The sequence below is a fragment of the Elgaria multicarinata genome, chromosome 1 (assembly GCF_023053635.1).
Source record: "Elgaria multicarinata webbii isolate HBS135686 ecotype San Diego chromosome 1, rElgMul1.1.pri, whole genome shotgun sequence".
Lineage (NCBI taxonomy): Eukaryota > Metazoa > Chordata > Lepidosauria > Squamata > Anguidae > Elgaria > Elgaria multicarinata.
The window spans coordinates 165,689,741-165,703,737 of record NC_086171.1 but is presented as its reverse complement, the minus strand read 5'-3'; the positions used below and the strand labels follow the sequence as shown (position 1 = coordinate 165,703,737).

Below are 13,997 nucleotides of genomic sequence, written 5' to 3'. Positions count from 1 at the left end.
TTATCTGCCATTTACATACTTCCACCCTGCCTTTTGAGTACTCCACAATACAGGTGTGGGCAGACTCCAGCCTTTTGGGATCTTTTTTTTAAAAAAAAAACTTAAACTCCAAGTACCATCATCCACAGCCTGGTACAAAAGACATACAGTTAGAATTAAAGAATTCTGAGCCCAGGAATTTGCTGTGAGTATCAAGGATGTACAGACCTCAAACCACTTCTTTCCAAAGGGCTTCCTCTCTTTTACCCTAAACTTTCCTTAGTTTAGCAGTATAATTTAGGATATGTAGGGGGGGGGAGTAATTTTTGTTTCTTCCATTTTAAATAATTGGGACTCACAAACCCTTGCCCATCAACCACAAATCACCCAGAAGGCTACCAGTAGATCCGGATCTACATCCTCTTCAGCCTTGCCCTTCTAATGTTCCATAAGATGTGGATTTGCAGTCATTTTCCAGTGACATCCTATAATATTAAGGGGGCTACAGATATCACCAAACCGACACATGATTATTTCAATTTGCATTAAAATTGCATATACAAATGTGTATTTATAGATGCAATATGCAATTTAAAAAAAAAGGGGGGGGGAAGGCCTACAATTCCCAGCCTACCCCAACCAGCCAGCCATACTGGCTGGGACATGCTGGGAGTTGTAGGCCAAACATGCATAGGATTGTGCCTTAAATTGCTAGAATTTAAATAGAACTATAATCCATCACAGCATAATGGGGAAGATTGTAACCAGGTAATGTTGCACACCTGCTCAGTCTACTGTCCAGGTTCTGACTGTGGATGGGCAATTCAACACCCCTGCTCTCCCTTCCTCTGTTTTCGTTGTTGTTGTTGTTTGTTTGTTTTTTAATCTTTAAGGAGGACTTGGATTGGACAAAACTTCAAACAGAGGACATCTTCAACTAGAGGACCATCATCTGACAGCTCTTCAAAAAGAGGACTGTCCTCTATAAAGTAGGACACATGGCCACACTACAACCCATGCTTAACAGCTGCAAGTACCAAAAGCAGTAAGGGGAACATCCCTCCAAGGATAAAACAAAAAGCCAGGGCTAACATGGAGACACACATTCCTTCTTCTAAGTTGCAAAGGTACTCACATAAATAACATCGACCTTTTCGTGGCAGTTTCTTAAATGCCAGCAGTGAGGAAATGCCTTGTGGTTTGGCTCAGAGGGACCCTTTTCTCTTGATAAACACACCTATTACATACCAGCTGCTTCTCTCAGCTTTCCCGGGCAGACCTAGGAGTAGAGGGAGCACAAGAAACTGGGCTGCCCTGCTTGGAGAGACTCCACAGTGACAGTGCGGTTAACTTTAAGAGATGTCTTCCCTGCGGAGTAGTTAATGATTTGCAGGGTGACGCAGACAGGGCTAAAGGCCTTTCCAAGGTTCACTAGCTGAGAAATATGTGGAAGTGTCAGCATCCTCCTCACCCCTCTGTATCCTGACACTCACAGATACACCTGAACATCTAGACCCTTTCTAGGCCTACAACAGTGAAGATGATGGAGATCACAGAGATCCAGAGTGAGTATAAAATCTCCCCCAGCTTGTGGTGCAGGAGTTACTTATTCATATATCAGTGGTGTCGAGTTAACTCAGGAAGTTTAACTGGGCCTGATCAGGGCTTCTCTTTGCCAGCTCAGTTCCTCTTTGAGGTTACGTCACAACAACCTCCACTTCTACTGTTACACTCCCACATTTTTTTTGTTTTTGTTTTACTGAAGTTTAGAGAATGTGATCTTGGGAAAGAAATGAAATGAACCTCTTGGCCTCTGTTCCCAGACGACAAAAGTCAGATTTTTTTTCCAGTATAATCTTTAATAGGCATTAGTGGGCTCAACCCAACAGGTAGTGCACTCCTAGGAAAGGCCAACAGGGGGTGCTGTAGGATCACACTGAGAGGTAGGCATGTGCTCCGTTCCGATTAGGAGCGGAGAAGCAGTAGCGGATTGGCCTGCTCCGCCTTGCCCAGAGGCGGAGTAGAAGTGGGCCGCGGACCCCTAGAAGCAAGGCGAAGAGAAGCGACCATTTTTCGGAGCTCCTAGTTCAGGCGGAGCGCTCCAGTCGCCATCTTGAAAACATTTCGCCATAGGATTGCATTGCGGGAAATAATCGCGGATAACTAGGTTGTTTTTGAAGCTATTGTTCTGGAAATTCTTGTGCACAGAGAGTCGTGGATGGGGGTCATTTTGAGACTACTCTCACCTCTCTGCGTCGTGCGGGTCGTGTGCTATATTTTTTAAAAAATCGGGTCAACAAACAGGGACAGCGCGGCTCAAACGGCGGTTTTCGGCTTTTCGCCCATAGGATTGCATTGTGGGAAAGAATCGGGGATAACTGGGTTGATTTTTAAGCTATCGTTCTGAAAATTCTTGTGCACAGAGAGTCGTGGATGGGGGTCATTTTGAGACTACTCTCAGCTCTCTGTGTGGTGCGGGTCGTGCGCTAGAATTTTTTTAAAAATCGGCGGGAAAAATACCTTTTTCAAAGGGCTGAGGGGCAGAGTCAGCTCCCGGTCATGATCACATGATCCCAAAGTTAGAGGAGGGCATAGGCAAAACAGGTAACTTGGGATTCTGGGAAACTTCTCTTTCTTAATCTGAACGGACTTTTCCCCGTGTTTTTTAACACAGTAGCCCCACCAAATGCACAAACACAACCTGAAATCATATACTAAGCCAATAATAAGAGAGCACTGCTACCCACCCTAACTTTGGGGAACAACTGAAAAGATGTGGTGCAAGGGGATGAGCTCCCCTAGGGCATCTCATCGTGGACGTGCCCCCACTCTCTCCTGCACTGGAAGGCCATCAGAGCCTTCCAAAGAGAGTAAAACGGTGGAGCAATGCCTATCATGAGTCGAAGTGAGCGTTTACTTCTTAGTGGTGGAGCGATGCCTATTATGAGTTGAAGTGAGCGTTTACTTCTCAGAGCTGTTGGTGAAGCAATGGCTTTCTTGAGCTGAACTGGCAGCTGCTTCCCTCTCCCCCGGGCACGTCCCCCTATTACTGGTAAAAGACAGATATAGCCTTTTTTTAAAAGTTCTTCTTGTTGTTTATTCAGCAACACTGCTGCTTTTAATTCCACCCCTCCTTTGTTTATTTATTTATTTATTCCATTTTATATGCATTACTGGCTTATCCTTGGCTCACTTCCTTATGCCCCCAGAAATGTCTGCTGCCTGCCTGCCTGCCTTCCCTCTCTCCTCCCCTGCCCGCCTTGCAGGGATGTTGTGTGTGTCTGGCTTTGACTCAGGGGAGAAGTCCTTCCTGTGCTCAAGTTCCAAATCCATTTTTCAAGTGTGGAAGAAGATTCATATAGGTTGATCTCTACTCCCCAATTCATGGCATGTTGGGATTTCCTTTGAAATGGCCCCATTGAGAGGTCTGCAGGTTTAAGCCCCGCCAAAAAACAGGGGATGGTGGGACTGCCTTGAGTCTCGGCGTGCGGCGTATGTATCCCCGGATAAGCTGTCATGGTGGTGAGTTTGAGGGTTTTTTCTAACGTGCAAATTGACGGAGCTATTGGAAAGGGGTGTGAATGGGTGTTGGATTTTCATAAATTCCCCAAAAATCAGGGGATGATGGGACTGCCTTGAGTCTCGGCGTGCGGCGTATGTATCCCTGGATAAGCTGTCATGGTGGTGAGGTTGAGGTTTCTAAAGTGCAAATTGACGGAGCTATGGAAAGGGGTGTGAATGGGGTGCCCGATTTTCATAAATTCCCCAAAAATCAGGGGATGATGGGGAACTTGGCGTCCATGTGTATCCCTGGATAAGCTGTCATGGTGGCGAGTTTGAGGTTTCTAACGTGCAAATTGACGGAGCTATGGAAAGGGGTGTGAATGGGGTGCCCGATTTTCAAAAATTCACCAAAAATCAGGGGATGATGGGATTGCCTTGAAACTTGGCGTGCGTGTGTATACCCCCATGAGGTGTCATGGTGCCAAACGTGAGGTTTCTAACTTGAACAGAAAAAAAGTTGTATACTTTTTTAGCTTTCAATGCAACCCTATGGGGGGGGAAACGGAGCTCCGATCCGGATCCGGAGCTCCGAGCGGAGCGGAGCGGAAGTGGGCGGAGCGGGGGCGGAGCGAAGCGGCCCGCTCCAAAAATCACGGATCTGCAAGTGAAGCAGAGCGGGGGGTCCGTGCACACCCCTACTGAGAGGCATTAGGGAGGGATGAGAAAATTCATTCCGTTTGCATTTTTAATGCAATTTAACACATTTGCACTTCTCAAACCTATCCATGAACCAGAATGCACCAATACAGCAACATTTACACATCTCCAAATGTTGCAAAGCAGTTTGAAAATGTAAAAATGTGGAAAGAAATGCACACGAAAACGCCCATGATGAGCAGGGGTGGAGCAGTGGCAAATGCATGCAAAATGCCTATGATGGGGGAAATGTATTTATTTATTTATTGCACTTTAATACCGCCCAGCAGCTGAGGTTTTCTGGGCAGTTCACAATTTAAACCATAAAGTACAACATGGCAAGGCACAATATAGAACTTTTAAAAGTTCAAAAGTACCATTTAAAACCAAAGTAATATTCAGCAGCAGTTACAGCCTATGGAAAGCCTGTGCAAAAAGGTGTGTTTTCAGGAGGAGCTTAAAAGATGTTACATTTTCTGCCTCCTCAAATTGCACAAGCGAGGTTTTTCCAGAGGTTGGGTGCCACTACAGAAAAGGCCCGCCACTGAGGTTCTTCATGGCCCCATTCGATTCCTTTTGGAATGACCAGCAAGACCTCCTCTGAAGATCTTAAATGTCACCTGGGTATCTGTAACAGAAAGCAGTCTGCTAGGTATCCTGGTCCCACATTGTTTAGGAGTTTATATGATAATAACATAACCTTGTATGTTGTTTGATAGCTAATAGGCACCCAGTGCAGTTCTTTTAACACAGATGTTATGTGAGCATAGCCAGGTGTCCCCATGAGCACTCTAGCAGCTGCATTCTGCACTAGCTGCAGCTTCTGAACCACACACATGGGTAGCCGCAAACTGAGCACTTTGCAGTCGTCTAATTGTGAGGTTACCAGTTCATAGATCACTGTGGTTAGGCTATCCCTATCCAGGAATGGGCATAGTTGGCATACCAACTGAAGTTGGTAATGGGCACTCTGGGCCACTGAGGCCACTGGGCCTCCAGTAACACAGATGGATCCAGGAGCACCCCAAATTACAGATCTGCTCCTTCAGAGGGAGTGCAACTCCATCCAGAACAGGAAAACACATCAATTCCTGGATCTGGGAACCACTATCTTATCCTCATCCAAGCCATATCCAGGCACCGGTTCATGGCCTCTCCTGATTCAGATGTCACATCGAAACAGAGCTCCATCTTGTCACCATACTGGTGACACCTTGACCCAAATCTCCTGATGGCTGCTCCCAATGGCTTTATGTAGATATTAAATAAAGTTGAGGATGGGATGTGCATAACAATGTGTATAACAGGGGGAAATGTGCATTAAAATGTTTTATGTTAGGGAAAATTGCTTGGAAAAATGCATATCTTTAGAAAAGTATGTAGAAATGTGCACAGAAATTCACCAACTAATGCAGAAATGGGATGGGATGAATGTAAATGTTTGAAATGTGACAAACTGAGCAGAATCGAACTTGACAAGTGCAGCCATCCCTATAGTCTGCACACCTGAAGTAGCAAGGGCTGATTCCAAATTGTGAAGGGAATAGGGCCTGCCTATCTTGCCAGAGCTTTTGGTTGGGCAACTGTTCACTGTCTGCCAATATGTTCTCCAGCAGGATCCTTCCACGAATGCCTAACACCCCGCTCCTGCAAAGTGACTTGGGGGTAGGAGAAACCGGGCAATCAAATTTATCAAATCATAATATCATTTGCACTGATATTTGTTTCTGCCAGGCACTGGGGCAAGCTTCTCTAGCCTTTCTGCTAAACACCAGCCAGCCCACTCCTCTTCTCAAAGTTCTCTGGCAAATGTAAGCCATGCTGGTAAATGTGAGCATTGACTGGTTGATTGAAAAAACAAATTTTGTTAGTTTTGAATAATGGAGTCAGTGCCAGCTCCTGGTTTTGACGTTTCCTTGGGCAAGACACGCTCAGTGGGTGGCCTTCCTTTCATGAGTCTACCTTCTTACCAGCTCCTCCTCCTTCTCTTCCTCGGTGTGGCTACCTCCTATTTGCTTGCCAGGCAGAGCACCAATGAGCAAAAGGCAGTGGCATCTACTGCTCCTCCTTCACATTACCACCGTTGTCCGGGCCAGAACAGGAGGAGGGTGAACAAACACATTGCAGTGGTGAAGAGGAAGAGCAGGTCCAGGGGACTCCTGTCATTTGGTGCTCTGCTGGGGTGTGGGGCCTCACCCTAGGCCAACTCTTGATGCCAGCCCTGAATGAAGCCATGCCTGAAGTTGGGGAAAGATAGCTACATGGATGGATGGCAAGGCTCAAAACCATTTCTCCCCTGGTCATTTGCTGCCATTTAGTGCCTTTCACTTATGGTTTTTGTTGCACTGATTTACTACTCAGTGGTTGGTTCTGCAGATTACTCAATGTGTAATATCCTCCTCATACATTCAGCTCCTCTCTGGTTGAGGGGCTAATAGCGTAGCTGTGAAAGGAACTGAACCATACCCCCATGATGGTGAGGCAAATGCAATATACATCTTTCATCATTTGTGTCTGCTGAACTTCTGATTGCATCCATTTCGTCTGTTGCAGAGATTGGTGTGGGACTCGTTGGCTTTGGGGTATTCTTCCTCCTTTTCGGAGTGATGCTGTATATGGATTCTGTGCTTCTGGCCTTTGGAAATGTGAGTTTCTTCTACAGTCCCAGATGTTTTTCCCCAAGGCAGAAAATAAGTTTTTGCATGTGATCACATAAAATATTAGACCGATTGTCTGAAAGACCTCAAAGCTTCAATAGATCATCTTAAGGATCACTAACTGGACTTTATAGAACGAGTACTTAAAGAACTGATGCTGTAGTGCTAGGCAAGTTTGCTTGGAGCTACGTCCTACTTACTTTAATTGGGCACTTGCTTCCAAGCAAATGGGTATAGTCTTGAGCCTTTAATGGCAAGGGGAGTTGGCAATCCTAGCCCATCACAGAATTCAGGACTGCCCAATATGGAAGGGTGCAAGGAGATGGGTGTGGAACAATAGATCAGCTGAGGAAGGCAATGTTGAAACAGCATGATGCCCATGCCCAGCAGCTTTTCATGTCAACAGTGGCCCTGTTCAGAAGACACCTTAAACCATGGCTTTAACCATGGTGAATAAGGCAAAAAGCCTTATTCATATTCACCATGGTTAAAGCTGTGGTTAAAGGTGTCTTCTGAACAGAACCACTGAGATAGCTGAACTATTCCTGCTAGGCTAGGAAAAGGGAGACAAAACAGCCAATATTCTCCTTCCCTTCTGAAAACAAAGGATAGAGAATTATTGAAGGTGACATGAAGTTCATCCATGGGGATTCAGCCTTCATAACCAACATCCCTAGGAGATCCTATACAGAGCCTGTTGCCTGTCACTGTAATAAACCTAAATCACCTGAAGAGAGCTTTTCCAGTGGTGGCACCCCGCTTGTGGAATGCCCTTCCCACAGAGGCTAAGTTGTGATCTTCGGGGCACTAGATGAAGACCTTTTTAGTTTCCCAGGCTTTTAGCATGTTTAGATCTCTCTACTGCAACTGACTTTTACTCTGGTTTTTACTTTGATTTTATTGTGTTCTTGCATTTTGTGGTTTTAATTTTTGTTTTGTGAACCACCCAGCAAGCTTTGGCTATTAGGTGATACAACAATGTAATAAATAAATAATAAATTATATATATATATATATATATATATATATATATATATATCCTTGAGGATTGTTCTTCTCCTCCCTAGATCCTGTTTCTCTCTGGCCTGGCCATTATCATTGGATTAAGAAGAACCTTTGGGTTCTTCTTCCAGAAGCAGAAGCTTAAGGGAACCAGTTTCTTTCTGGGAGGCATACTCATCGTCCTACTGAGGTGGCCAATCCTGGGCATGCTGTTGGAGACCTATGGTTTCATTAACCTCTTCAGGTGATTAATCAAGGGGTAATGCTTTCACGGGAAACTGTGTAGACATAGGTGTGAGATTCAGGTCAGGGTTGTGGGTAGCTGAATCTGAATGCAGACTTGGGGATTTTAGCCCACACCTTTACCCAAGGCTTCTGCTTCCAGATTCTTTGTGGGGTTAAGATCAGCTCCTTTATACATTTTTTTTTTTTTACCCCCTGGGTTTTTTCTTTCTCTGCCTTTGTATGTGTTTCATTACACAACCACTAGGTGGTGCTGTGGTAAGGCAGAATTGCACAAATACACGAGTCTCATCTCACAATTTCTAAATAATATCACACTTTCCTCGATCTAAAAAAAATCCAGGGAAATAGTTGCAATGAACGGGAGAGGACCTAGAGAAGGAGGATGTCATGTAAGGACATGCGAACTACCATGAATGATGAATCACAAGTGCACAACAAAAGCCTTATGTAGAAAGACTCTTGAACTCTCCAACTTCCCATTCCTGTAAATCATGGCTGGGAAATCTCTTTCAGCCTCAGAGCCAAATTCAGTTTTGGAGAAGCTCCCAGGGACTACATGCCAGTGGCGGGAGAAACAGGCAGGGTAGGGTTAACCCTCCCCTCCCAGCATGTGCTGGTCCTGATCCAAATCATGGCTGTGAGCAGTTACACCAAAGTAAAGTAAACTATCAGGCCTAGCTACACACTGCACAATTAATGTAACATGCCATTCATCCCCCAGGCACGGGATGTAAAAGGTGTATATGGGTGAGAATAATTAAACACTCCCCTCTTCCACAGATTACCTTCCTACAGCTCCTCTGCCCAGGAACTTTTGCCTCAGCCAGGGTCACTTCCAGTACTGAAGCCTCAACTGGGAGAAAAGCCCCTGAGAAAGGAGCAGCAGGGAAAAGAAGCTATGAGCAGGGGAGAAGGTTTAGCAGTCCTCACCTCTGTTCCCCTCTTGCATTTAAAATTAGAGCGCACACACACACACACACACCCCCCTTTCTATGAGGTTGGGGTAGCTTCATATTTAAACTCACTGAACTGATGCTGTCACATCTAGTTTGGCTCTCAACTTCCTTTCCCGATTATCATTTTCAGCAGTGATTAACAACGCTTTCTTTATTCTCAGGAGTTTTTTCCCACTTGCCTTTGGATTTCTGGGATCTATTGTGAATATCCCATTTTTGAGCAAGGTAATGAAAACTTTGGGGAATCATGTTTTCCTGCAGGGAAAGAAGGATTCTAACTGGGTGGTTTAGTAAGAGAAGGAAGCAACTCTGCTTGCAAAGTAAAGGTACAAAGTCAGCTAACCAGACCTTCCAACTGTTATCGAGCTTCATCAGACGAACTTTTTATCGCACACACGCTACTGCTCGCTTAAGGAGGTGCACGCGTCCTTTAGACGATGACATCCACCTCCTGTGCACCTCCTGCTCTTTCTGCTCATCTTTCCATTGCAAAATAGACCCTTTTAATCCAGCTTTTTAAAAAAACGGAATGTGCCACGATTACCTGTTGTGTGCAGGAAACACGGGGTGATAAAAACAGCCTCTGAATGTCCATGTGGCCTTTGTTTACTTCCTCTTTACTTCCTTCCGGGAAGAACGAGGAAGTGCAGAGAAGTGACAGCAAGGAAACGCGACTGTGATGACACTCATAAACTAAGGCCATGGCTAGACCAGGCCTATATCCCGGGATTGTCCCAGGATCATCCCTGTGTGTGCAAATAACACACAGGGGATCCCGGGAGCAGGCAAGGACAACCCCTCCATTTGCCTGAGATAATCCTTAGGTCTAGCTAAGGCCTAAGAAACTTTCTAGATGACATTTTTCACTGCTGCATTTAATTTTTCATTTGTTTAAATGCACAGTAATGTACACTCATGCATTTCAGCAGAGAATATTTTTTAGGGAGGGGGGTGAAAAGAAGGAAGGAAAACAAAGATTATGACATTGACTTCTTGTTGCAGCTGTTCCAGAAACTTGGAGACCCCAGCTCCATGGTATAACTTGGATGAATGGCTTGTTTCCAGAGACGACTTCCCCTCCTACAAGAAAAGAGACCTCTTTTTTATATAAATAGCCTGTTGTCTTCAAAGTGATACTTCATGTTCATACCTTTAATTGTCTCTATATGATCACCTGTAGGAACATGGCAGGTTCTTATCCAAGCAGAAATTGCCTGGAGGAGGTGTTGATTGTATGAGCAATTACAATTGTACAAAGGGTAGGGGTGTCACCTCCTGGTGCTGGTTCATACACTAGCAGGCCCTGATGGGGCTTTTAAATGTATAAACAGTGGCCAAGTGAGCAATGAGCACCAGTACTTGGACACATCCCCATATGCCACAAGAGATTCCTAGTGACAAACCCAGCTTTTAGGACTTGTTGTCAAATTGCTCCTAGAAAGACACATCTGACTAGGATCTTCACTTTTCAAACAGCTGCAGTGGAGCTGGTTAGAGAAGCACCCAGCTTCTTTCACTCACATGATGTACACCAGCTTTTCCCAACCTGGTGCCTTCCAGATGTTTTGAACTTCAACTCTCATTAGCCCTACTAGTATGGCCAATGACCAAGGATTCTGGGAGTTGTCAACTAAAACATCTGGAGGGTACCAGGTTGAGGAAGGCTGGTGTACACACTGATTCCCTTGTAGCATGTGGCCAAATAAGTTATGCAGGTTTTTGAAGCCCTATGAAAAACTGCAAACCCTGTTTACCAGTGATAATAATGGGGTAAGTGTATGCCCCATAGGCAACAGTAGTTTGGTTCACATGTAAGGTCAACCCATGGGTTGCTGGGTTTGTGCAGGAGCAAGCGAACATGCTGTCTCTTGCCTGCTTGCCAATTTGCATCCAGTATAGCAAACAACCTGGGAATGCCCCATTCCTGGATTGTTCAGCATGATGTCTGAACTCAGCACTATGGGTTGTTGAAAAGGAAACAACCCAGTGTTTTAATCCATGGTTTGTTTTGGGGTTAAAACTCTGGGTTGCGTCCCCACAACAGCTTAGTTTGTTTGAGAAAATGGATGCAAAATGGAAGCATCAAGTGCATGGGAGGCTGCACATTCACTTGCTCTAGTGCAATTTAGTACAATCTAGTACATTTAGTAGAATGTAAGCCTATGCGGCAGGGTCTTGCTATTTACTCTTTTACGCTGTACAGCACCATGTACATTGATGGTGCTATATAAATAAATAAATAAATAAATAATAATAATAATAATAACAACAACAACAACCCTGCCTATTCATGGGTTAAATAACGCATGAATTGGCATTACGTACAAACCAGGTCAATGCTTCTTTCATACCACCTTAAACTTTCTACAATTGGCAGCCAAATGATACACTAGAATAAAGGCATAGGAAGACCTAGGAAATACAGAATTAAACATAGTAATGTATCAGAAAATTTGGAATTGCAGAGACTAATTGGACTGATTATTTATTTATTTATTTACAATTTCAAAATTTGTCTTCCCTCTCTGTGCAATTTCAGTAAATGGGAAAGGGAACAATAAATAAGGAAATGTGAAATGTCATTCTGTGTTTTCTGTCTATTTCAACATTTCCAGTAAAAAAAAAAAGATTGTATTGGGGCAGGTTTTTTAAAATAACCTGTAATTTAAAAATACACACATCTGCCTCTAGTTTGGAAATGTGTGTCCCCCCCTATTTTCTATTTAACAAAATGTAAACATATTTAATTATTTTAAAAAAGTAAACAAGGTATATCAAAATGTCCTTGATACTTGTATGTTTTGCCCCATGTGGCAAACAGCAGCTCCAGGAAGGCAATTCAGTTTGCAAAAAGCAGTATTGGGGGAGGGGGGGAGGGTTGAATACATGCATATAAATGTATCATCGTGTATATAAATCTGCCAATTTCAGTTTAACACTGCATGTATCTGACAAAGTGGGCAGTGTATGCCAGAATAAATTTGTTAGCCTTCAGGGTGTCCCAAGACTCCTTTTTGTTTTTGCTGCAACAGACTAACATGCCTACCCCTCTGCAAATTGTTACAAATATTGATAATGCAAATCTCAATAAAACAATGGAATCCTACTATTACAATAAAACCATTAAAACATGACAATAATAATCTATCAGAAAGGCACCAAAACAAAGAAGGTCAGGCGCCAAACACTTGTGTCAACAAAAGGGTCTTTAACTTACATTTAAAACTATTCAAGGTGGGGGGTTAATTGCACCTCTCCTCAGAGGGGGTCCCACAAATGTGGGGGCCACCACTGAAAATGCCCTGTCTCACATCCCCAACCTCCTAACCTCATTTATGTACTCTTCATAAGCAATTTTCTCCTGTTCTGGGGTTGGGAAAGATCCATGACCAAAATCCTGGAAAATAGCTGCTCACAGTGGATTAGTTCAGAAGACAGGGGAAGAGAGGATGGATGCAGGAGTAACAGAGGAGTGCTGTTGTTATCTTAAGCCTTAGTTAGACCTACCATTTAATCCACAATGGAGGAGGGAAGATCCTGCGATGCGATTATCGCGAGATCCCTCCTCCTTTTACATGTGAGGTGCAACGACCTCAGGAAGAGAGGCGTCGCACCCAACATTTTTTTAATGCGACAAGAGCGCAGACCGCTCGAGCGCTGAAAGGTAAGTTTTTTTAAAACAATTACTTTAATTTCCCCGCTCCCCCCACCCTACCTCCAATGGGCGCAGCTCCCGGCTCTGCACGAGGAATCTCGCAGAGCTGGGTCAACCCGTGGCAATGGGCCAAGACCGTGGACCGCGGAAGAACCAGGTCCAAAGTGTAGGGCTCTATCCCAGGGCAAGGGAGGGATCATCCCTTCCTGATCCTGGGATACCCTGTGCGTCATGTGGACACACAGGGGCGATCCCGGGGTTTGCCCCGAGATAAAGCCCCATCTAGCTAAGGCTCTGCTACCAACTTCCATCAGTAGCCAGAAAAGGGAGTGCAGAGTCTGTTTTCTCAGTAGCAGCATTAATAACTAAAGAGCATCCATCTACAGCTTGCACAGCTAGTAGTTCAGTACATTACTACAAAACTAAAAGTGTAGGGAAACGTATGAGCCAAATATTTAGAGAAGGACCACCCGCTTTGCTTGAAAATGTTTATGTTGCAGAAGATGTTAACCCAGTTAGAGAAATCGCCACTAGCATTAACACTGAACTTCAGGAAAAGTATCTCCATTGTTAGACCTCATGGAGATATTTTTATATATGGGTAAAGCCCGGAAGTTAATTTGGTTTGATTTTATTATTTATTTATTTATTTATTTATATAGCACCAACAATATACTTGGTGCTGTACAAAATATACAAATAAAACAGCGATACCCTGCCTAGAAGCTTACAATCTAAAATCACATTAAAACATATGAAGGGGGGAAGGGGTTCACAAAACAGAAATAAGAGAATAATTATAGTAATAAGAACAGTAAATCAAGCTAAAATACCAAAAGCTATTGAAAACAAATGAGTTTTCAAACGTGTTTTAAAATCTACAATGGAACTCGTGGTACGTAGTTGCTCTGGAAGAGCATTCCAAGCAAACGGGGCAGCCAGAGAGAATGGGCGAAGCCGGGCAAGAGAGATAGAAATTCTTGGGCGGGAGAGCAACATAACTTTTGAAGAACAGATTTATTTGTTATGAATGTTTGCTACTTTGACACATGAGCATAGCATACAACCTGAGAAGAGAATCCTACAGGATCCACCTTAGCTACATGGTGAGCTTTATTTGGACTAAAGTTGATGAATAAATAAATAAATAAATGAGAAATGCCAGTAAGATGTCCTGATTAATATCAGTTTGGATACTGGGCTTTCTGGTTCTATACTGAAGCAGCCACCTGAGATTTAATCAATCTGCTACTGAAGAAGACTATCCAGATGAAATGTATTTGACAAAAAATAATGTTGATT

The 13,997-nt window shown here is 43.9% G+C and overlaps 1 protein-coding gene across 1 annotated transcript; it reads left to right on the top strand.

Moving 5' to 3' along the window:
- The first annotated feature begins 1,424 nt into the window (after positions 1-1,424).
- Positions 1,425-11,900, top strand: GOLT1A (golgi transport 1A). The gene is made up of 5 exons (XM_063119283.1): positions 1,425-1,544; positions 6,733-6,824; positions 7,904-8,082; positions 9,202-9,265; positions 10,043-11,900. The coding sequence occupies exons 1-5, from the start codon at positions 1,520-1,522 to the stop codon at positions 10,079-10,081; spliced, it is 399 nt and encodes a 132-aa protein (XP_062975353.1). The 5' UTR covers positions 1,425-1,519; the 3' UTR covers positions 10,082-11,900.
- Positions 11,901-13,997: the final 2,097 nt, after the last annotated feature.

Excerpts from the sequence above, each read along its gene's own strand:
- GOLT1A (XM_063119283.1), top strand. The coding sequence starts at position 1,520 with ATGATGGAGATCACAGAGATCCAGA. Across the intron at positions 1,545-6,732 it reads GGAGATCACAGAGATCCAGA|AGATTGGTGTGGGACTCGTT; the intron begins GTGAGTATAAAA and ends CGTCTGTTGCAG. Across the intron at positions 9,266-10,042 it reads ATATCCCATTTTTGAGCAAG|CTGTTCCAGAAACTTGGAGA; the intron begins GTAATGAAAACT and ends TTCTTGTTGCAG.